Source organism: Cataglyphis hispanica, chromosome 2 (assembly GCF_021464435.1).
Source record: "Cataglyphis hispanica isolate Lineage 1 chromosome 2, ULB_Chis1_1.0, whole genome shotgun sequence".
Taxonomy (NCBI): Eukaryota; Metazoa; Arthropoda; class Insecta; order Hymenoptera; family Formicidae; genus Cataglyphis; species Cataglyphis hispanica.
In genome coordinates this window covers 5,152,046-5,176,131 of record NC_065955.1, presented here as the reverse complement: position 1 = coordinate 5,176,131, position 24,086 = coordinate 5,152,046, and the positions used below count along the sequence as shown (strand labels likewise).

The following is a 24,086-nucleotide window of genomic DNA, read 5'->3' as shown; positions in this document are numbered from 1 at the left end:
GATACGAGTTATACGGATAAGCGAATAGAGCCGCGATATCGATCGGAGCATGTGAGACGAACCGTTTTGGGTTGGATGTATAGAATTACCGCTATTGGAGCTTCCTGGCGTGTACGTGACGTTGTGCGTTTTAACAGGATTCCAATCGTCGGTCATGCCGTGGCTCAGAGCGCGATATTGTATCACGTAATTTCTTATAGGGCTATTTCCGTCGAAAGCCCGCTTCCATAATAGCCGTATCGATCGAGAACCGATCTCTATTACCTCGAGTCCGGCTGGAGGATCTGGTCTCTCTGTAATAAAAAGAAAAATATATATACATATATAAAGCAAAATCTTTTCTTATCGTACACGCTATCATTAGAATGTATTATTGGTAAAAATGGAGACAAATTTACAAAATTAAGAAATTGAGAAACATTTAATAGCACTCTCACCTTGGACTGCTAAATAAATCAAATGTTCGCTTCTTCCGTAAGCGTTATCAGCGGTGCACCGATAAACCCCGGAATCTTGCCGATCGCTATGCGCGATAGATAATTGAGACTTTAGGCCATTGTCGGTCTTTATTTGACCGATGCTTAATCTGTGATTGCTCATGTCCAATCGATCGCTGTTGTGCATCCATTGTACTTCTATAGGATTATCGCCAATCACAGTGCAATCGATCGTCACGGATTCTCCACGGCGAATCGTAACGTTTTTACTCTGAAACTCGAATCTCGCCGGTTCTGCAAAAATGCAGAAATCAATTTCGAATTTCGTGTATTATGGCTCTTCTTTATTAAATTTTATAATAATTTTCTGATATCATTATATTTTCAAAACAAAATGTTATACTAACAACCGAAATAGATACTTGGACATTTTGATTATTTGATTATTTGAAATAATTAATTTTTAAAAATTTTAATTAATAAATTTTTATATTATCGGGGAAAAATTTCTCGCGCATTAGTCAAACTTTTAAAATCTTTGTTATTTTATATTTAATCTTTGCCACTATACAATTTAATTTATATTTTGTAATAACAAATTTTTTTTTTACATTCTTACCATGCACCGACACGTATATCACTTTGCTTAGTCCCGATCCGATGGCATTGTTAGCTCGACAGAGGTAGTAACCCTCATCCTGTGGACCGGCCGAAGCCGTCCACAAAGACCCATTAGGCAATATCGTAAGTCTACCGTCAGAACCATCGACCAACGGCTGATAGTCGTTGGACGTTCTGCCCTTGGCACGGAGCCACGTAATACGCGGTGGCGGAAAGCCCTTGGCCTCGCAATGGACATTCAGTGGGTTTCCCAGAAGGGTCGCCACATCTTGCGGCTCGAATATCCATTGAGGTGGTACTTTTACCAAAAGTTCTGCCGTATGATTGACCTTGGCGGCGCTATTCGTGGCTACGCAGGTGTATTTGCCGCTGTGTCGCGATGACAGCTCCTTGAAGACGAGCAGGCTGAAGAACTCGGCGCCTCGCTCTTCGATCTGCAGGGACGCGCATTTGACAATAAAATAGTAGAAATAGGATTTATGTGAAATATGGAAAATATTATGTTATTTTGATGTATATATATATATATTATTGATTAGAAAAATATTATTTTGATTAAAAGTGTATCATTTCCGAATCAAAATAGAAATAAGGAAAGAAATATTCTCTTTCTGCATATCGTAAGACCGATATAAATCCTGATATAAAAGTCTTTTATATACTGCAAATTTAAAATTAATCCCTCTAGATTCACATTTGTTTAAAGAGCATTATTCACGGAAGATGAGTATCTCTCGTAGGACTCTTATTACTAGGGCATACGTATTTTCAAGAGGAGAAATACGTCGAAAGCACATATAGAAAGATTATAGAACATTGTTTTTTGTAGATAAAATATGTGCATAGTTTTGAATGAAAAATTTCAGTTTATTTTACGTTTATGCTTTTATCGCAGAAATGGTATACGATATGGGAGATTCGAACTCTTTTCGAGTAGACTTTGCGGACTGAAATAATAATATGCTTACGCGAAGGGAGGAAGGCAGTGGCTCGCCGTCTTTCAACCAGGAAATATAGATTGGAAGATCGCCCGATGTCACGCTGCAGGTTACTTGAGCACGACTTCCTTCTTGCGAATTCGCGGGAAAACTGAAGGGACTCATTACGGGAGGACCTGCAAAATGCGAATAGACAAAGCATTTATTGCCTCGTTAAATGCCATTGACATTTCTTTCAGAACTTCACATTTTCACATTATTTATTTTTTTTCACAACAAAAACTGTTAGAGTTTCTGTTAAAAATAGTTTGTCTTTTAAAGAAGCGATATTTAACATCCTCGAAAGTACATAAAATTTCAATTATCTAATTAGCTATATCGTTTAACTACTTTAATCACTCGCTCGTTCGCACTTACTATTCACAGTTAGTAGTATATCTCTGTTGGCAGTTTCTCCGGAACTTGCTCTAACTATACACGTGTAGGTACCGGCATCGTTCGGATCTACCGTGAGGATTGTAAGGTGGCCCTCACTGTCGACCCGCTGCCTGATGTCAAAAGGCAACTCGGCATTATTTCGAGTCCATCCGACCGATGTGATCGGATATCCTGAGTAAGGACACGCTATTGTGATGTCGACACCGGCGATGGCGCGAACTGGACCGATCGATCGGATGTATGGCGGTCCTAAAAATGGTTTCTTATTATAGAACGCTATTGAGCTGAATTCGCTTCCACAAGCTAATCAATTCTTGTGCTTATTCGGGGCACTTCTTTGTTCTTAAGTTTCTAAGCTATATTGAGGATGAAACTGTTCTTAATATAATTTATACATATAATTTTGATAAATCTATAAGAAATTAGAATATTTAATTTAATAATAAAATTTTTATTCCGTGCTTTCATATTTATTTTAGTTAATGTGCTTATACATTTTTATGTATTTAATATAAAATTATTATCCGCGTATATAATATGTCATACCGTAAATGTTCAATCTAGCTTTGTGCTCGACAGTCGCCAGAGTGTTGGACGCTACGCAAGCGTAGAGACCGCCATCCTCAGTTCCAGCGGATGAAATGTTTAAGTGACTGATCACGTCACCGGATTGATCCACATATTGGCCTATCGCGTATCTGCGCGTATTAATTCCCGATTAGAAGATAGCGTGAACATAACGCATCAATGCTAGAATATACACAATCTACCTGTGTCCGGTCGCAATCTGACTCAATGGTTCACCGTCGAGTAACCACGTAAAGGATGGCGTTGGTGAACCGGTAGCGGAACATCGCAGGGAGACCGGAGGTCCCGGTCGTAGCGCTTGCTCGATAAACGTGTACTGCAGCTCCGGAACCGTGTCTAAAAAAAGTCGTCTTTATCAAAGACATTCCGAGGCAAGGATGGATCGGAACGAGATAGATCATTTTGTTTTTCCGAGGAAACAGTTATTTTATATATAAATAAAAAAAATACAAACCAAAAAAGAATAGTACGATAAGTATAAAAATAAAAATTTAAAGATGTATGTATTAAAAATATGAGGAGCTTGAAACACGTGACCAAATAAGAGGAGCGGGAAACATAATAGATATTAAAAACATTCGCTGACCTCCGAGCTTTAGTTCAGCGGTGGCCTGAGCATTTTCCTTGTCGCTCCTCACCAAACACTGATACATCCCTTTGTCCCTGCGACCGACGGAGCCTATCACGAGCACCAAGGGAGCCAACAATCTGATCCTCGTGTCCTGCGCGGTCAATACTGGCACACCGTCGTGTAGCCACTCGACGCTCTCGACCGGATATCCCTCGACCGTGCAGTTCATCGTGGCGGTCTCGCCGGAATTAACGACCTGCGAATGACGATGAGCGCATCTATCTCATAGTCGGATTATCTATTCGCGTCTATGTATAATGCAATGCTAGTCTTGATAAGCAAAAATTTTTTAATTTTTCCCAGGGGATGTGCTATTTCTTTTATCGTCTTCGATACTTATACTTGTCGAATTATATTCAATGTCACATTTTGCGTGCACAATTTTTGATATACCCGTTCCGATGAATTTATCGGGTTGTCATTATTCAATCATCATTTCGCGATATATATAAACAGTAATTTTATATATTATTGATATTACCGTTAATTAATTACCATAAATGAAACTGTAGCTTATCCGTAATCAAGCAAATTATTTAGCTTAACCTACTTCCACATTTACTACAGTGAAATTCGAATACTATGATTTGTAAGGGGATTTAATATCTGATTTGTATTAATCCGAGCTTATCGGGGATACAATCGACTCTCATCGAATAATAATATCGATCTCGCGCGAAAGAAGATTAATCATTTTTTTTTTAAATATTGTAAATAATTTTCCTTGCTTACGTTGATTTTTAAATTTCAAAGAAAATCCCTCTTTTCATATACAACCAATTGTTCTGCCGTTGTATTAGTCGTTGAACAATTTTATTCCGTTGATATAAAATTTTATGCATTTTTTTTTTTTTTTTGAAAGAGAAAAATATCCATCTGTAGATCTAATTATACGTTTCGTCCGTACCTGTACGCGCGGCTGAATCCGAGCGTTTAGCTTTGAAGTGACTGACAAGTGCGTCTCCGCTCGTTGCTCGCCGAGTTGATTGCTGGCCCGGCAAACGTATCTTCCAGCGTCCTGCGCGTCTACACGACGAATTTGCATTAAATCACCCCAAAGCTGGATACGACCGAACGACTCGACCGGTATCGAGTGGCCTGCGACAAGACATTCGGATGTATCTGTCCTGTAACGATCATGTCTGCGAAGTTACTTCGATAATTGTACTTGGAGTACTAGATTAGATTCACATCGAACATTGAGCCCCGGATAGCATTTTAATGTGTGAAAAGAGAGGTTTTTGATTAAAAAAGAAACGGCAATATTTCAAGCACATAGCGTCTCATTCCTCTCTTTCTCCATGTAATATTCATCGCGCGACCATGGCTGTTTAAACGTAATACGGTATCCGCGCTATCGAGGAATCGATGTTTGAACATGGATGGTAGTTTATTCAGCGCTATCGTTAACATAGCTTATTCGGTAAACATTCCCCTAATTAAACCAACCATTAACATCGCGATACCAGGTAAATTGTGGTGGCGGGCTTCCTTGCGCCGAGCACGTGAGGTGAACGTCGGAGCCACTTTCGGCGGAAATAGCGATCTCGGATCGTTGCATGAGTCGCGGCGACAAGCTACCAGGTGATTCTAGAAATAAGACCAAAAGATGATACAAAATCGCAAACGGATATATGAACGGGTAAAAAGTGAGAAATATCTCTTCTTCTGGCTATTACAAAACGGATGCTAAATTTGTTTAACAAAATCTTCGAATTTATTTCGCGAAAGAAATGTATCCGGTTACCCGTGACTGTTAAAGTAGCGGGTTCGCTTCTCCTTCGTTCGCTGGTCAAGGCGTGCAGGGTTAAACACGAATACGTCGCTCTGCCGTCTTCTGGTCTGGCGGCCCTAATATGAAGATCACCTTGCGAAGTAACCACGAATCTTCCGCCTGTGAACAAAGTCGGGTCACATATACAGGTCGAATAACACAGCGTGTCTCAGACGCTTTCTCTCGGTTACTGATTCTCTGACGAAGTTAATCGAGTTTTTTATACCGAAATTTTATCGACAATTTATCATTTTTTTTTTTTTTTCGTAAGTGTATTAAATAATGAAAGAAAAACAAAGTGCTTTTTTTTCTTAAATTATCTAAAAATTAATTAAAAAGAAATTTCGCGATTTTGCAAAAAGTAATTTATCAAGATTCTCCTTAATTTTCAATCATTTATGATTCAAGAATTATTGATGTTTCAATGTCAAAAAAAATCTGCGAATCCTTTTGAAGTTAATGAGCTTCCGGTACGGATAAAGCGAGTGACTTGAGATGGATACATATCTACAGAGAGATTAAAGCTACAAAAATTTCAGCGTGCATGCTACATTCCCGAATAAAGATTTCTTTCATCATTACCGCGGTGAGGAAATGCTTCTCTCGACTTTGCGATTTATTCCACTTCCTTCTATATCGCGGCAGACTGAGGCGAAAATACCGTTTGACTTCTCAGAATTCTGGGAAATATCAATAATAAATCCCTGAACGTGCGCGCGCGCGCGATTTTGCCCAGCAATATTTTCTCTCGTATTTCAAGTCTGCAAAAGGGGTGGAGAGAGAGAGAGAGAGAGAGAGAGAGAGAGAGAGAGAGAGAGAGAGAGAGAGAGAGAGAGAGCAAAGGGTTATGCAAAATTCTCAGCATCTGTCGATGAAACCCCTTCGGATCACGGCCGCGTACCCATCAGGCGTGAAATTTTCAATTTGGCTCAACCATCGGACAACCATCGAGCAGCTCGGTCTACCGACTTGCTAAAGCCGTCTCTGACTATTTCGGATTGACCTGCCAGAATTTTTCTTTTTTCCATCACGCCCGTAGCATCACGAATTTTCACGCGCCGCTGTCTCTTGTCGAGGATAATTAATGTCAAAGAAATATTTCCTTCGCCGAGAGTCTGGTCTTTTTGTTACATCGTTAGGTTCGTTACTTTCCCATTGTTATTGGTCGAAAGATGAAAGGTTGCGATTTATTCCACTTCAATATCTCATGACATATATAATTTCATTTTTACGCACAATAAATTTATTTATTTCTTTTTTATTTTCTTTCGCTAGTTGGTCATGTTTCAAAAGAAATAAAAATTTTATAGAATTAGTTCCATTTCTGAAATTCTAATAAGAGTATTTATTGAAAAGACATATATAAAAAGTCACATTAATTTTAATCTTCTTTAGAATCATGCTAAATTTTATTAATGAACAATAATCCTTCTTATCGTTAGTCGCGGTCCGAATAACTCGAATAATTCTAATGATGATATATCGTTGGAACTGCGCTAAAAGATGTATTTACCATGGATCCGAGTAGTTCTCCCTATGATGTCTAACAAGAACCATTGTCATAGATTCGATATCGTTATGCGTGTATGTGTACTCAAATCAATGATAGAAACGTCATGTTCTTCCCGTACAACCGGAATCTCATGTCCTCGAATCAGAGTGCGATATTCGCGACATTACGACATAATGGTCATTGTGAAGATGCTATATTACATATGCGTACTACGATTATATATGCGTATTACTATTATATACCTTTTAATTTTTTTTATAGAAAATTGTATTGTTCTTTTATTCGAATAATATTTTTCATGAATTTTGTTACGATATTAGAAATTAATATTTAATAAATACTCGAGTGGAATTGCATGAAATATAGAAATCAATATAAGTATCTTAAATATTAATTCTGTAAAATCTGTTTTACATTGAGTGAAAAAAATTTAATTCCTTTAATTTAATTACTTTTCCGCGCAAAAAAAAAAAAAAAGGAAAAGACCAAGTGGCGAGAAATGATCTTCCCGCATCTTTCGCAGAGCATCTCTTGTATCAATTCGCAAGAGTTTTTACGAGTATGCGAAACTCCGGTTTATGTCACGGTTGACATTTCATTCCTCCTCTTCGCCGACATCGCTGGCACAACCGCTTGACGGACGTCGCGGAATCGACGTCGTCATCTTCGAGACGCGCGATACGGGCCGTTGCTCGGCGCGGCGATAACGCGGAGAAACACGTCGACGTCACGTCGGATGCGCCGTATTATATAAGCGCGCAACTCCCCTCGCCCTCTCGCCCCCCCCCCAACCCCCCGATATGCTGCGGATGCTGGCTTTCCTACATACGGCGGCGACGCGCAATGTTAGCCGCCTAGTTACGAAACAAACGTATCAAGCCCCAACATGACGCGATGCCTCCCATGATATTCCAACGGCACACACCATACGTACGTATGTATGTATGTATATATATATATATATATATATACATATATAGTTGCGCCAACCCACCGTACCCCTTTCACCCCCCCTACCCCTCTCCTCCCGTTACGTGCAACCGAGCGGCATAAATATGTATGGGACATGAATGCCTGAGCGTGTACAGGACGATCTAAACCAGACCGAGTTAGCGCACGTACGTGCATGTGTATGTGTGTGTGAGTGAAGGTATGCGTGTATGAGCGCGCGCCGGATGTTGGTCCGCGAGATCAAGCATTTTACACTCTATGCACTCTCCACTCGCTTTGCCTAGCGGTCGTAATTGTGTTAATCCTTTTTGAGAACCAAGCTTTCTTCTTGTGTAATTCACAAGGTAATATGCAAAAAATGTTATGCATTCTCTTTTTTAGCCTTTAAATAACGCTAACTTGTAATTGAAGCTGCGTGAGAGGTTGTAATGAGTCATGAATTATTATACGCTTTGGATTTGTTTTTAACTATCTGTTTATATATGCTCGCTTTTGACATTTCGATTATACTCCGTTCATATATATTTTTCTACTCGATTTAATCACGATACCGACGATTCATGTTTATGCTCGTAGAGCAATTCCGATACATTAAGGTATGTACATTAAGAAGTCGAGAATTGACAGAGAATTGATGGATCGGTGCGATCGTGCAAAATGATATGTCGTGAGTTTGAATACGAAGCAAAGAATTAACGCCACCGTGGAATATGCGCGTATGCGAGTATCCGGGTAAGCATCGTCGACATTTTCAAACACAAGCTGATCTCGAGGAGATTTAGCACGCGCTACTTTAAATTAAAATAGCAAACGCGCGAGACATAACTCACCGGTATCAGTGTTTCCAGGTAAGAGAATAGCGTCGTCACGGAACCAGGAAGTGACGGTCAGGTGTTCCTTAACGTCTTCCCGGGCTGTACATGATAGCACCGCATTGCATCCCTCTATGACGGGTTGTCTGTTTACTCTGACGTCGTATCCGGATACCGTCAATACTGTAAATACATGTGAAAATTTACAATGATTTAATACAGTTTTATTACAGATTTAATAACTGCGATTAATTACTGCTAATTTGCGCTTACGTGGCACATTGAATTTTAAAAACTACACATTTGTTTGCAATTATTAATTTATAATATGCAAGTTAATTTAGTTAATTTACTTACTTTATAATTCACAAGTCGTTAAAAATAAGAAAAAAATTTAATTACGCAAATTTCATATAAATATTTTTTACGCGTATATTTATGATTATCAATAAATTAAAAAAAAAAAAAATGAATCGTCATTAAATGTATTCACGCATTAATCGCACTTTTTTTTACTTGAAGATATCTCTTTGATAATTTTCTTTTTATCATAACTAGAATACTATAACGCTACGCGCGCGCCATTTATTTTATGTGTATGTGTATATAATTACTTGTATATTAATTCTAGTTTTCTATTTTTTCAAAATAAATTAAATAAAATTTACACACCCACTTAATATTTAGACTAAGAAATGTGTCGCTCATTGTTAGTTATGACAAGCTTTTATTAATATAAAGTAATGTTCAGTGCATCGTCGAGATAACCAATCAGCATCGCGAAAAAGAGGTAACAATATTGCCGGTATATAATAAACTCCGTGATATATTAATTGATAATTTAATAATTGATTTATAATTTAAAATACTAATGTATAATTTAATATTCCGTTTGTATATACGTCATAGTACGGAAAATGTCTCGGCAATGAATAATCAAAACATAACATAGTATACGGCCTTGACGATGTAAACATTAGCGCGCTAGTGGCTTACGGCTTTATTATTCTCTCGGCGATACTCGAACAGTAAGGAACGCGAAAAGAAACAGTCCACAAAATTTCTCTACTCAACGCGATCGCGACAAGTATCGGGAAATAATTTGATATCATAAATAATTAATTATCTTTCACACACTTTAAATTTTGAATAATACGTAATTATATAATAACTCAATTTCGAAGCGCGTATTTTGCGTGACGTTTTAATCAAGAATCGAAATGACTAGAATCAAAATTGTAAATTATTGTTTTATCGCGATCTTTCTCTCTCTTTTTTTCTTTATAAACAATAATTATTTCTTTAAAAATGAAGATATACTAAGGTATATAAAATACTTGATTTTTAATTATATTTCGTATTTTATCGTTATTCAATTTTTTGATAATTTAAATATGATTCGGCTTGAGAACGCGTAATAAAATAGTCAAATCGCAGGTTCGAAAAATGATTAATATAATAATAAGCTCCATAATATATTAATCGTTTATTGAATAATTAATTTATAATTTAAAATACTTGTATTATTTAATATTCGACACCGTATATACGTCATAGTACGCAACATACTTTCGGCCGCGGAAACAATAACATTGTATTTGGCCTTGGTGATGTAAACATTAGCGCGCTATTGTTAACGCCTTACGACTTATAGCCTTGTAATCATTCATAAAGCAACGCTCGAGCAATAAAGTAATACTTGTCGACTCGCAGCGATTTTCGTGTGAAACGGGGTTCGATCATGCCGAAAGTGCGGGAGTGTCTTTTAATAAAAGTGCGGGAGTGCCGTTTAAAATATCGCGCGTGTGAATCAACCTGAGAGGAGGAGGAGGCCTAGGAGAGGCATCCTGCCCCAGCGGAGCAACCCAAGGGTGAGTATTATTATTTTTATATTAATTATTATAAATGCCGCACACGCATTAATTCGATTCGATCATTATTTGAATAGTTTAAACAAGAGAGACTCATACTATAAAAGTTTTTATTTGAAATGGTTTTCTTTTTTAGAATTTATAATATTATTTCATATTTATATACCTTCTTATTATAATACGCATCGGATATAAAATTCGATGCGCACAATAATAATTTTTTTAAATATTAATAATTATTTTAAATGTTGCTATAATTTGAATTTTATATTTGTGTGTTGCAGACAACGTAGCCTCAAGATCAAATCTCCGCTGTTGCGCATCAGTGCCGGTGAGTGATAAATTTTATTTTATTTTGAGGTGACGGATCTGTAGATATTGTAGATGCAAATATAAATTGTAGATTGTAAATAAATCCGTTGCCTCAAAATGGATGGGCTAGAATAAATGCAATCAAATAACTTTTAATAAACTTTTTAAATAAATATTAAAACACATTAGAAATATAATTTAAAATATAAATTGAAACAAAAAATTGAAAAAAATATAAAATATTTTTCTCAATAGAAATTTTATTTAATTTATTTATTGTAGCAGATGCTAATAACTTTATTTCTTACATGAAATATTGATAATTATTGTGATGTTGCGCCAATTTTGTCATAATTTTCCATAGCCCATCCATCTTTAGTATCATAGCAATGAAAGCTTAGATAGTTTAAAATAGTTTGTCATGCATCGTTTTAATATAATTTTATTTTAGTCAATCTAATGCCAAGTTATCAATCAAATTTAATCATTGATTGAAGTAATAATATTTAATCTTATAATATAATAATATTTATAACAATATATAATTTATATTAAAATAAATTAATAAAACATTTATGTGTCATATAATTTGAGTAATTTGACTGAAAGTCAAATTATCAATCAAATTTAATAATTGATTGCGAAGTAATAATATTTAATCGTAATAAAATAAAATTAAATAAAATTGTAAAAATATATAAAATAAAATTAATAAATAATATAATATAATATAATACATAATACAGGATACGCTACGCGTTATTATATATTATACGTAAATATTATTATATTATTATATTATTATTATGTAAATATTATTATATTATATTATTATATTATATTATATTATTTATTAATTTTATTTTATATATTTTACAATTTTATTTTATTTTATTTTATTACGATTAAATATTATTACTTTGCAATCAATTATTAAATTTGATTGATAATTTGACAATTTATTGAATCGATGCATGACAAACTGTCATGTCATAAATGAGCATAAAATTATGCTCGTGTACCTTGGCGACCGAATAATTAGTCGGCAACGGAAGGAATTTTTTTCCATCATTGACCTCTGATAGGGGGTCGAAGCTACATCTCTGGCTAGACGTAGCCAGAATTAATATGGCCAGGATCAACGATAGGTAAGTCCAACTGGCCCAACGGAAGTAGTCTACGGTGCATTATATTAGGGCATTCTATTAGGGCACGCGATTAGGACACGCATCTATTATAAAATATATATAAAATATATATAAAATATATATTATAAAATTAGTTATATCTAATACAATAATATGTATAACTAATATGTATTATCTGGTTTTTCCAAAATCAATTAAAATTATATATATATAATCAAAATTATCAAAATTATATATATATAATATTTGAATTGTCAAATACGCAGCCATGACAGATTTTTATTAATATGAAGTAATGTACAGCGTGATAACCAATCAACATTGAGGAAAAGAAGCAACAATACTTGCGAATATCGATTTAACATGTCTTTTTTAAGAGTGGATTATCGAGACATTAATCACAGTTTTGTGTTATAAAAAAATTGAAGATAAAGGATTTCTTTTTTTAAATAAAACTTTGGACTTGCTAATAAATAACAAAGGTTTATTCTTCGAATAATTTAAAGTGTACTTTAACAGAATTTTAATTTAATAATTAATTACTGAGAAAAGTACATACATTTAAAATATAAAACAAATTGCAGAAAAGATTTCCATGCAACAACTTTCCTATAAGAAAAAATCGATCATTAAAATTAATCAAAAAGAATCCATGAGTCAAAGTAAATACATTTAATGCGAGATACATCCCGTATAACACAAGAGTTCCGTTATATTCATACATAAAAGAAAGTCGAAGAAAAAGGGGAAGGGAAACTAAAGCGGGGCAAAGTGACGTAGCGTTGAAAGCGGAAGATGGATGATTATTAAGAAGTTACCGCAGGCAGAAAGTGGAAAATAAGACATAGGGAAGTAGAAGTACATGCATAATGGACGATCAAACTTATTTCAAGTCCATGAACAATGGCTGTGTTGTAATGCGATTCACCCTGCTGATTCTATTATACCCGGTTAACTTTATTTACTATCATAAGATTTTAAACGCGTGCGTCGTGCATATGTGTATATCACATATATCTGTAGATATAGGTGATATCAGAAGATCAACAATTAAATTAAATTAAATTAAAATCTTCCTTAATAAAGAAATTCTGCGGAAGGAAAATTGCCGCATATAATAAAACGTAATCATAAAAATAAAATGCAATTACATTATATTATAAATATTAGATTCATTCAATTATTTTACTTATTCAATATGATACGTCTTATTAGCGGCTAAGATGCATGAGACGTCGAGACAGGCTCTCCCTAAATCTAATCACCCTCAATCTAAGCACGCACTCGTACATCAATATGTAACAGAGATGCTTGGGAACGACGCTTAGGTTGCATATGCCATTCTCCAGAGATACACTCGCACGTATACACACTCGCGTATTTCGCTATAATAAATGTTGATCCAAAATGTGCAATTAATTCGCCGCACTTGCATCTTAAGTTATATTAACCGTGCGTAATCGCTAAGCGAATATGACTGTGACCCAAAATCTTATTACATCTATACCGTGCCCCATCGTTATCTCGTTACATATCGAGATAACACACGTCGTGTGTTATATCATCGATATGTTGATTTTAGATAGAATCTAATCTGAGAGTATATATAGTCTTTTATGATTGAAACACACAACGTTGTTCCGTGTATCACTTTTAATATACGCGACTACTAAATGTACGTTATGATAGAAAAAAAATGATTAAAAAAGAAAAAAATAATAATTTTAATAATTAATTGGACGTATCTGATATTTATTGTATACGATTCCTGATGAGAAATATCTTTGGATCGAATCACGGATACATGACCAATTCAAAGTGCACGTGCTGCGCCGACAGATTACTGAAAAATTCACGTTTCTCAAATATCGGTGAGGCATCCCAACGGATTCGTCCGTAAACATTCGAACGCCGAACGAACGCGCGCGATTTCCTCGACAGCTCGCAAATACAGGGGCAACACATAGGAAGCGGGAGAAGAAGGGGCGGGACGAGGGGGGGGGGGAGAAGAAGTTTAAAAAACTCGGTGAACGAAACCGAGGAATGGGCATGGGGGAGAAGACGTGAAACGAGAGAAGCAAGCTAGAGGAGAGATCGTGAGTCGGAGAGAGACTGCCGTTTGCGCGGTGACGAGATGGTGGGTTGCGTTCGTTCCACCCTTTTCGTCGTCCGACGGGGCGTCGGAAATTGGGGGCTCCTCGGGTGGCGTTCCGATGCCAGGCACCCTCCTCCCTTTCCTCCCCGCCCCGCTCCTCCGTTAGACGCCGGTTCGTGAATTGGGTGGTGAGAGGAAAGTAGCAGGGGGACCAGGCGCAGGAAAGGGAGGGAGGAGAAAAGGGTGGCATGTACGTGACGATAAAATTGAGATGCGCCGGCGAGAGGGTGCGAGAAGAAAGAGAGAGAGAGAGAGAGAGAGAAGAGCAGGCACGGGGTGAAACGAAATGTGCAAATAAAGCCAATATGCGCGCGGATCTCCAACGAGGCGGGCAACGATATTCCCACGAATTTCTAGAAATCGTCGGAATTAACTTTTCTCCTCTCTTCTCAGGCGAATCGGCGACCCGCGATCCCTCTCTTCCCCCTTCGTACTCTATGTACTCCCGTCGCGATCGCTCACGGCCCGGATTTCTGATACCGTTGCGCTCTCGTCGCCCATTACCCGCTGATGCAGCGTGAAAGTGCACGTGGATTTCGTGGCGTATCGGTGCATCGCCGCCACGGGCGTGTTTTACCAAAACTCGTGCTTGCGCGGGATCTTGCGGAGAGAAACGCTGGATTTTTAAAATCGAATCTCCCGGAAATGGATCTCTGCTCTGGGAACCGAGCGCGAATATATTGCCACTTATATCGCGACTAGCCAAAGGGACCCGCGTCGAAAACGACGCGAATATATAGGGATAGGTGAATGGAGCGAAAAAAAAAAATTAATAAAGGCGAGAATCACATTTTTCAAAAGCGAAAAATGTCACCGCACACACATACAAATTATGTCGCAATTTTCGTTAGAGATCAGATGTAATTCCTTAATTACGCATTCGAATATTTTGCGCTACATGAGTCCCGTACTCTTATTATCTTATTTCCGCGGGGCATTTTCTCCCGGGTGAATGCGTTTTTCTTAAAAACAAAAACGTCCTTCGCGCGTGATTAAAACTGTCGACCGTTTTGCCGCGGAATTACACATACACGAGCATTTATCGTCCGAGAGGTTTGCGGACCTTTTTCCGTCCAGGACCATTTCTCGGGGAACTAGTGGCTGGTTGCTAATGTGGTTACGTTCTTTTTCTAGTCGCGCACCTTCCTCTTCCTCCCCTCCTCTTCCTCCTCCTCCTCCTCCACCTTCTTTCCCGTTGATAAAATGGAGAAAATAAAGAAGAATAAGAGCGCTACGTTGGAGAATCGTCCGTCTGCGCGCGAAAACGGGTGATCTCTCACCGTGTGGTTGGCAATAATTCTTTTCTATATAGCATCCTATATATAGCCGGCACGTGTATAGAGAAATACGACTTCGTCGCGAACTCCACGACCGAATAAATATTCAGTATACAAATTTTTAGGGATCGGAATGTATAAGATGCAAAATACGCGAATTGCGCGCTGAGAAAAAAAAGTTGATTCTTAAATGAGAAATATTTAAGTATTTAAGTCAAATACGTCATGTTAAATTTAATATGTCGTATTTAATTTAAATACTTAAATATTTCAATTAAAGAAATAATAATCAGTTGAACATATTTAGTCAAATCAACAACTTTTTTTTCTCAGTGCGTCCTTCACATTAAATACTTTTTATCTGGGTAATGCTTTTTATATATTTATTTAATCGGTAAAATCTTCTCGCACAAAATCTAACACAAGTTTTTAGTTCTCGAGTCAAGTCTCAATTTACATATGTTCCATAAAAATGAGATAATTATATATTCGTCTTTTCGAAATTAAATTCATAGAGCGCGGTGAGATACTTTATTTCTCGACGTTAAATACTCTCGGGTGATTTTTTTTTTGTCGGCGCGCGGGGATCCGCGCAGGATTGCAAAGTATATGATATATATATATATATATATATATATAAGACTCACGGTCTCTTGTCTTACACATTTCTCGCGGTATATCCTCCATAATGAAATCATTTGAAATGAAATTAAGCGAGCCGGCGAGCGTCATCCGAGAGCGACGATTATTCTTCCGTTAAAGCCCCCGCGCGATACGTAGCCTTTTAAATTTTTAAGACGCGACACCTCTTCAGACATTACTCTCCGGTCCCGACGAGCCCGTATAACGGTAGGATAATGAATATTCCCTTCGTCGTTGGCTCCCACTCCCGAGAGTGTTCTTCTCGCGAAGAAGAGCACTGGACACCTTTAGTCGGTACCGAATTCCCGAGCTCGTCGAAAAACTCGGTTCTCACACAAAAGGGAATTTCGACAATGACTCTCTCTCTCTCTCTCTATCTATCTATCTATCTATCTATCTCTGTCTCTCTCTTTCTCTCTTCTTTGGAGCATAAGTCCTTTGGCGAGCACGTGGGGACGACCGATGTCATTTTAGATAAGTGAACCGTTCCTTTTCGGCTCGCTCGTTTCAGAGGGAGTACCGCTAGAAGGTTCTCCTTGGTCGATGTCCCCGTGTATAGAAGAAAATAAAGTGAGACACACGACAGAATGGGGTTCTTAGATAATCTTCAGCTTGCACGTAGCATTAATGAACTCGTGCCGCGCGATTATAATAGCGAGAATAATAGATAACTCTTAACTATTATTGCGTAAATTATATAGACCGCTTAATTATCATCGTTTAGGACTGTTTTAATAATATATATATATATATATATAGTGACTAAATATATGAATGATATTCCATTTTAATTGAAAATTTAGTTAGATTTGATTTCTTTATTCACAATTATTTGCACGCTATTTTTTAGCATTATAACGAGAGTTGTGACAAGAAAATACCAAAACAAAAAAAAAAAAAATATAACTGATACAATATCATACGTCAATGCTAAAATGCAATGTCACTTCTGAATTCATCAAATCGTGATATTCCGAGATTCCTCGGAAAAACAATCGCGATTTATGTTGACGCCATCGTCATACATCACTTTGGAACTATATTAAACTTGTTTTCTCCGGAAAGAGCGCGGGCACAGAATGGCTTGATTATTTATGCCTATACTTCGGAGCGGACTGCGAACTTTTAACGAAAGCGCCGAGGAGAGAGGAGATAGAAAGAAGTTCCATATCGGCAGACGGTCCATGCGGGGCAAGGACGAGGTGCGGCAAACAGATATTGATTGGACGTTCTTTCATCGTCCAGTGACTTTGCGAGGGAAGATTGGGTGGACGGGGGTAGAGAGATAGAGGGGGAGGGGAGGGGAGGGGAAAGGGGGCAGGGGTGGAAGAGGGAAGTTTCGGAAACCACTAGCGGCGAAGCGAATTTTTCTTCCCGTTTTAGTCGAATCATCCTGAAAAACTTTCCATCCAAAGTTTTCCGACGGCTGGTGCGCGCGTATTCCGTCGCGCTTCACGTGAAGCGGCTTTGAAAGGAGAGACAGTCACCTTGCCGGACCGGCATCAAAGAGTATTTGGATTCTCGCAGTTTCTTCGAATTCGTACGTGCCTCACTGAATGAAAATGTCCCACGTGTTTTGTTACGAAAGGAGAGCGTATATTGAGATCTTCGATAAAATAACAATCGTATGGCATCGTGACATCCGCAAATTAAATTTTGCAACAAATTCGCATATTTAAGATTGTCACTTGTCGCAAAAAAAATGAAATTGTCGCCGATGATTTTAAACGTAGCAGACTCGGTTCAAGCGTACAGAGCCTGAATATTATATGTCTTTCGTTGTTTTTAAAATAGTAACTCCGCTTGAATTTTTGACATCAAACTTCTTGCGGCTTACGTAACGATAGCCGGTCTTACAAAATCGACGACGCTCTTGCCTTTCCTTGCAGGGTTAAAAACGCGTCATGAAAATGCCGTTGAGAAAGCAAGCAACCTAAGTGCAACGTAAGCTTGGTGCTTCGTGAAAACGATCGATGTTTACCCATTTAAAAGGTTACATACACCGGCTAAAAAGCGAACAAGCATGTCGCTTCTTTTGCCTGTCAATAGAAAACTGCGATACATTTATCATCTCGAGATTTGATTCACTCGCGATCTATCCTTCCGCTTTTATCGTCGCAATGAAATACGAACAACTTTGCCGCGAGAGATATGAATGTCATTTAAATAACACAGCGCGCCCAAAGATAACTTCACGATTCAATCTTATATATTTTTATTTCAATGTTTTTTCTTTCCCTCGGATTTCTTTTTCAGAGAGTCTTCTTTCAGCTCCCGGAACATATCTAACGCACGAAAAAAAGTTTTCCAATCTTCCGCTTTCATCTTAAAAAATGTTTGAAGAGAGATGTACCTTCGATGCTCCTAATATCGATAGGGATAATCTTATGAGATACAATCAATGTTGTTACATGAAATCTCCCTGTATCATCCGACCGATACTCGGATCAACAGTAAATGAAAAGGCGAAAAAAAAAAAGAAAAAGATGCTGCTCCGATTGGAATCGTGCAGCGTGTAGCCGACGTCGGCGAATTCAGTCGCCAGTAGTAATGATCGGTTTAAAATCAGCCATTTAAATGATGGCTCACGTAGCGTGGAGCGGACAAAGTTTTGACCGTCCTTGGGTCTTTCAGGAGCGGCGGAGACCCGCCCACGTACTCGGAGATCGAACTTCCTCCGATACAATTTAACGGCTTTCAACCGTTTCCCCTTCGGTATTTACTTGGATAGCGTGAAGCTTGGATAGCCTTTCGGTTGAAAATGCGAGGTGTTGGCTCCGCGTTCGCTATACTACTCTGACATAATGGGATAGGATTCGTTATCTCCGAGTCTGTTATTGCAACGAATCCCAAACGAAGAATGATAGTTTCTCCGATCAATGACGGTAATGTTAAGTATTTACAGTGGCATTGGTCGAGTAGCTCGGATCTTCTAATTCGCACGACTACTTTTTTTATTCAAAATGAAAAGCTACTTCCGCAGTGAATGATAAAACATTTTGAAATTTTTAGGATATATAAAATAGAAAGTTGCTACGAATAAATCTACAAGATTATGCTTTCATTTTTTTTTCAAAGAGAGATAAGACACGGATAAGGTAACTTACCAGCTCGAAGGGTGACCTCGCGAGAGAGTACGGTTCCTACGGAACTGGTCGCCCGGCATCTATAACGGGCATTGTGAACTTCGGCTCTAAAATCCTGAGCCAGAAATGGCGGGAAGTATAGCGTTCCGTTGCCTAAAAGTTGTCTGAAAGAAATGGATATTGTGCTGAATCGTAGAGAAATAGAGGAAAAAAAAAAAATAAAACAATTTTATAACGCGTTTATCTCGAGTCTAAAGCTAACAAATATGCATAAAAATCACTTTCTGGTTTCATTTAAAAGAAAATTATGTCTTGGCAAAAAATAATAATAATGCTTTTATGCAAAGAAGTTGTCAAACACGACGCGCGAAACCGCGACGCTTCGGGACACTCGGGCGCGATCCAAGAACGTGATTTCGCGAAGCGTGATTTACCTGAGTCCCGGAACTGCCGTAACCGATCTCTGATCCGGGCTGGTAATCCACGTGACGTGCGGTGTCGGGCTGCCGTGTGCGGAGCAGCCTAATTGGGAGCCTGTGGTATTTGAAAAGACCAGGGTGCTCGGCGGCTCCAGGATGAAGACCGGACCTTGCTGACCAAGCGCAAATTTCTCGCTGCATCCTGAAACGAAAAGCATATCAGCTCGTTAATATTGTAATATTGTAATATGCTGCCACCAGTAACGTGTTCGATGACAAGCGGTCAAGCGCAATTAATTTACGTTAGTTACTCGACTAACTTATATTGTCTTTCATTCGCTTAATTTTTAACAAAAACGATGCTGAGATATAACGCGACGCTTTACGAGTGGTGGTTAAAATTCCACGTTTTAATAGATCTAATAAACAATGAATAGTTAAAACTGTAAATTGACTAGGCAAACTTGCGTGAGAATATTTTGGAGAATGTTATTGTTTTTCAAATATACATACATACATGTGTATATATATATATATATATATATATATATATATATAGTATACTCTTTGTTGATAAAACAAAATACAATTTTTCCTAATTTAATTTTATTATACATTACAGCTATTTAACAATCAATTTCTCTTGCTATTTCTCTTGCTCTTTGTCTCTTTGTCTCCTGTCTCTTTCGTTATTTGCATAGAATGAAGGCATCTCAGGTCAAGCGATATAGTTTCGTTCTTGATTTGTCCGCGGATTAAACTCGATGTTGAAACGATTATTCGATTTGTTGGTTGGTAAGCGCCGCGGATAGAATTTTATCTTTTGTCTCATCGAAGCGGGCGGAACGACCTGATTCGCGGAGCCGAGCCGGTCCTAAACCCCACGACGTATACATTGTTCGCATCCGAGAAACCGGAGAAATCAATTCCGCTAAGCCGAATTCGACCTAGATTTCGAATCGATTCGAGACCATGCTCGTTCTGGGATTAAATGCACGCCGGAGCGAATGGTCGCGTCACTGCCCGATAGCATCTACCAAATATTTCATTCGAAATCCCCGGATTAAGAAGCAACGTGCGCGAGCTTCTATAATCCGTTCCCAAAAACGCTGAAAGCTACATTTACATATAATACAGGTTTTCACCGATATATTCAAGTAAAATAAACGCCCGCCGGCGCGGCTCGTTGCTTATTCAGGAAATAAAATATCCCAATCACCGGCATATCATGCTCGCACAAAATGCGAACTATACGCTAGTTGTTCAAAAGTGGCAAATATCTATATACGATATCTCGCGCATATTTATATCCGAATCTAAGGTAAGATGTAGGAGAGACGCGCGAGACGGTTCGACAACTGAAATATGTAACGTGCACGATTACCGGATGATGGACGAAGATGTAACCCTGCGACAAAGTACCGCGAGAACAGAGAAGAAGGATGCGGCGATCAAGCGGATCCCGATTCTCGTTGCGAATCGGGAATAGAAACAGAAATAATTCATGGAATGAATTATTTAGAGACCGGCGCGACCTAGCGAGACCAATGCGGTTTAAAATACGATTTCACGTGATTCAGATACCAATGCATCTCTATACTGATAACGAGAAAGAGGTTGAAATTTAATTAGCAATAAAATTTGTTCACAGATGAAATCGCAAATTGACATTTGAAGTTTGAAGCATTTCTGTCGCCCAACATATTGTTCTAAGAATAAGAATGTCCTTTTCCTCGTTGTATCTCCGTTAGATAAGAATAGACAGATAAGAATCGTCGAATTTTTTAAATATTTGATTATTACTCGCGCGATAAATTCTTATGTAAGTTCCGCTTTGATGGAATTTCGGTTTGCTCTGGGAGAGTCTCCGATCGAATTATTCACGCGTATATAAGACATATGTATAAGCATCGAAAATTCTCCTCCGCTCGCGTATGTTCGTTTCTCTTTATACCGGATTGTGTGCGCCAGTCTTCGCAATGCATAAATTCTCACATGTTGTCGAGAAGAATGTGGACACATAACCACCTGTGTTTGCTCATCTTTCAAAGAGCAAAAACCGAACAACATTGTTCTACTTTGTCATTTCCGTTTGCGAGTCTATACACGTGCGTATTTATGCGTTTATTCTTTTCGAATAATGCACGAATTCCTCGCCGTGTGTCTATGGACGCGATTGCATTTAATGCTTCCCCGTCGTGGAATCATTGACGTCGAGTCATCGCTTTTTTCCGCCGCAGACGTGATTCGGAATATACAGGATGTTTCTAAATAAGTGTGAAAAATTTTAGGAGATGATTCTTCGTCGAAAATCAAAAAAAGTCTTTCATGTAAGCATATACTCCTATATTCCTTCAAAGGAGGTAAAAATTAAATTTTTATTCAAGTTAAAAAAAGAAAATTTAATGAAAATTTTTCACTAATAGAAAAGATATTTATTAATATTTTTTTTAATCTTCCCTATTATAAGGGTATGAAACTAACAACGTCCATTCAATTTTTTAGTAGAATTTTTTTCGGACTGGAACGAGATCATTTAAAAATATGCGTTAGAAAGCTTGATTTCTTTAAAAATTTTATTTTTTTTTTATTTTTTCCGTAAAATCAATAGTTTCCAAAGAAAATAAAATATATTATTATGCACCATAGCAGAGATTTCGAGTTACGAAAAGTTAAATTTTAGAATAAAAAAAGCAAGCAAAATAAAATTATATACATATATATATATATATATATATATCCATCTTTATTAATATTTTTTTTACAACATAATTGATATGCTCACCTTTATCGATATCTCTTTTCCACAGCTTTCTGGCAGATTTTTTTGCGCTGCACATATCGCGTTTTTTTTTTATTTTTTTCTAAAAAACGTGTTTTACAGACGAGGGGTCATTTAATACGTACACGCGATACAAATATTCGACGCCTATGAGAATACTCTCCCGTCTCTCGCACGCATCATCGTGGATGAGAGATGCGCGAAAGTAGGAATGAGGGAGTCGACTGACAAAGCTTTTGAAGGGCCGTTGCATTGTTTTTACATGGCATCGTCGCGACTGTATCTCAAAGTGTGCCAAAGGAGCGTAAGTGTATGACGTAGGGCGTAGGGAGAGCGGCGCCGTACAATCCCCGGTCGCTTTTTTTTCCATCCTTCGAATTCCGATATCTCTTGCGTGTGTCGTTGATACCGCGGCGCGTCTGCGCGCTTGCATCCGCGAGGAGGACGTTTTTTGCTCATTGGTTCGCTGAAACGCGAACCCAATTTGCGATTCGGCCGGGATTTTTCCGCTACGGCTCGCGAAAAAGGTCAGAGTATGTATAAAGATTGCACGAGTGAAAGGTATACGTGTCTGAACGCGAGGCAGAATTTATCCGGGGAAAACAAGTTACATTAACAGCTATGCGTACTCGTTGGCTCGATACATTTTTAAACTATCCGATGTATATCATTTTTAATATACGAGACGAAAATTGAAAATTTAATGCATCGATGTTATAATTTCATGTTTACTGAGATATATACGTACCAATTGATTGGACAGCGATGCATAATCCATTGCGACGGAATATGCCGCAGCTCACGAATCATAAATTCAATGTGCATCAATTATGTCGGTGCGAATATTATAAACGTTATATTCTGATTTAGGGCAGATTGCGAAAGATAAATGTTGAAAAGGTCACAGTTCTTCTTTTTTGTTCTATCTGCAATACGCGGAATGTCGTGAATCACGCGCGCGCGCGCGCGCGCGTTTTCATTTTCTCACATATCAGTGCATTTCCCACTAAATGGATAGCAACGTTTGAACAGCCTCGCATTATCGGCTTTCGTGATAGATTTACTAGAGAAAATCTTGAGGTACCGCATCGCGATGGGGGACGCGAGGGTGACTGCGGACGTGCGCGACGAGGACACAGCGAGTCTTACCAAAGTCGACGAGAGAGTAGGTAGTCACGTCAACGTGAAAGATCGTAATTGCGAATTCGTTGACTCGAGTGAGCTTTTCCACGGGAGTTGCGAGCGGTGGTTGGGAGTCGGGATGAGAAGGGGAAAGAAACTGAGGAGAGCAGACAGCGAGAGCATGGTTAAAGGGTGTAGGTGATGCACGAGAGAGCGGGGTAGCCAGAGAGAGGAGATAAAAGGAGAGGACGAGGACACACCGAATGGGGGATGTAACTGGGATGCAGAGGAGAGAGGAAAAGCCTCTGAAGACAGAGTACGAAGAGTACCGTCGCCTCGCTGGTGGAGGTGGTGGAGAAAGACGTGGGCAAACAGACTTTGCGATCGTTTATTTTTCTGGCAATTATATCTTTCTGTGAAAAGAATCCGAGCTCTTTTCACTCCGTATTTATTTCTGTCGTTGAATGCATCGCAATTCGTCGGGCCTACACTCACACCGAAGATTCTCAAATAGTGTATATCGTACCGACGAGGGATGAAAGCTAAAGGCTTTCGCGCGCTATTATGAG

At 38.2% G+C, this 24,086-nt stretch overlaps 1 protein-coding gene across 5 annotated transcripts in view; it reads right to left on the bottom strand.

Annotated features, from left to right (window-relative positions):
• The window catches only part of LOC126859125 (cell adhesion molecule Dscam2), a 96,005-nt gene that overhangs the window by 8,232 nt on the left and 63,687 nt on the right, over positions 1–24,086 (bottom strand). For 3 of the 5 annotated variants that reach the window (XM_050610101.1, XM_050610103.1, XM_050610105.1), the window contains exons 4-17: positions 19,629–19,815; positions 19,216–19,358; positions 8,722–8,886; positions 5,401–5,547; positions 5,103–5,243; positions 4,561–4,775; positions 3,609–3,849; positions 3,205–3,358; positions 2,981–3,132; positions 2,414–2,683; positions 2,027–2,172; positions 1,057–1,492; positions 438–731; positions 63–293 (exon numbers count right to left, since the gene is read on the bottom strand). In XM_050610101.1, coding sequence (XP_050466058.1) covers positions 63–293; positions 438–731; positions 1,057–1,492; positions 2,027–2,172; positions 2,414–2,683; positions 2,981–3,132; positions 3,205–3,358; positions 3,609–3,849; positions 4,561–4,775; positions 5,103–5,243; positions 5,401–5,547; positions 8,722–8,886; positions 19,216–19,358; positions 19,629–19,815 — 2,922 coding nt within the window. Of the gene's footprint in view, positions 1–62; positions 294–437; positions 732–1,056; positions 1,493–2,026; positions 2,173–2,413; positions 2,684–2,980; positions 3,133–3,204; positions 3,359–3,608; positions 3,850–4,560; positions 4,781–5,102; positions 5,244–5,400; positions 5,548–8,721; positions 8,887–19,215; positions 19,359–19,628; positions 19,816–24,086 lie in introns of those variants that run through there. The other 2 variants (XM_050610104.1, XM_050610106.1) reach the window with 2 other exon arrangements.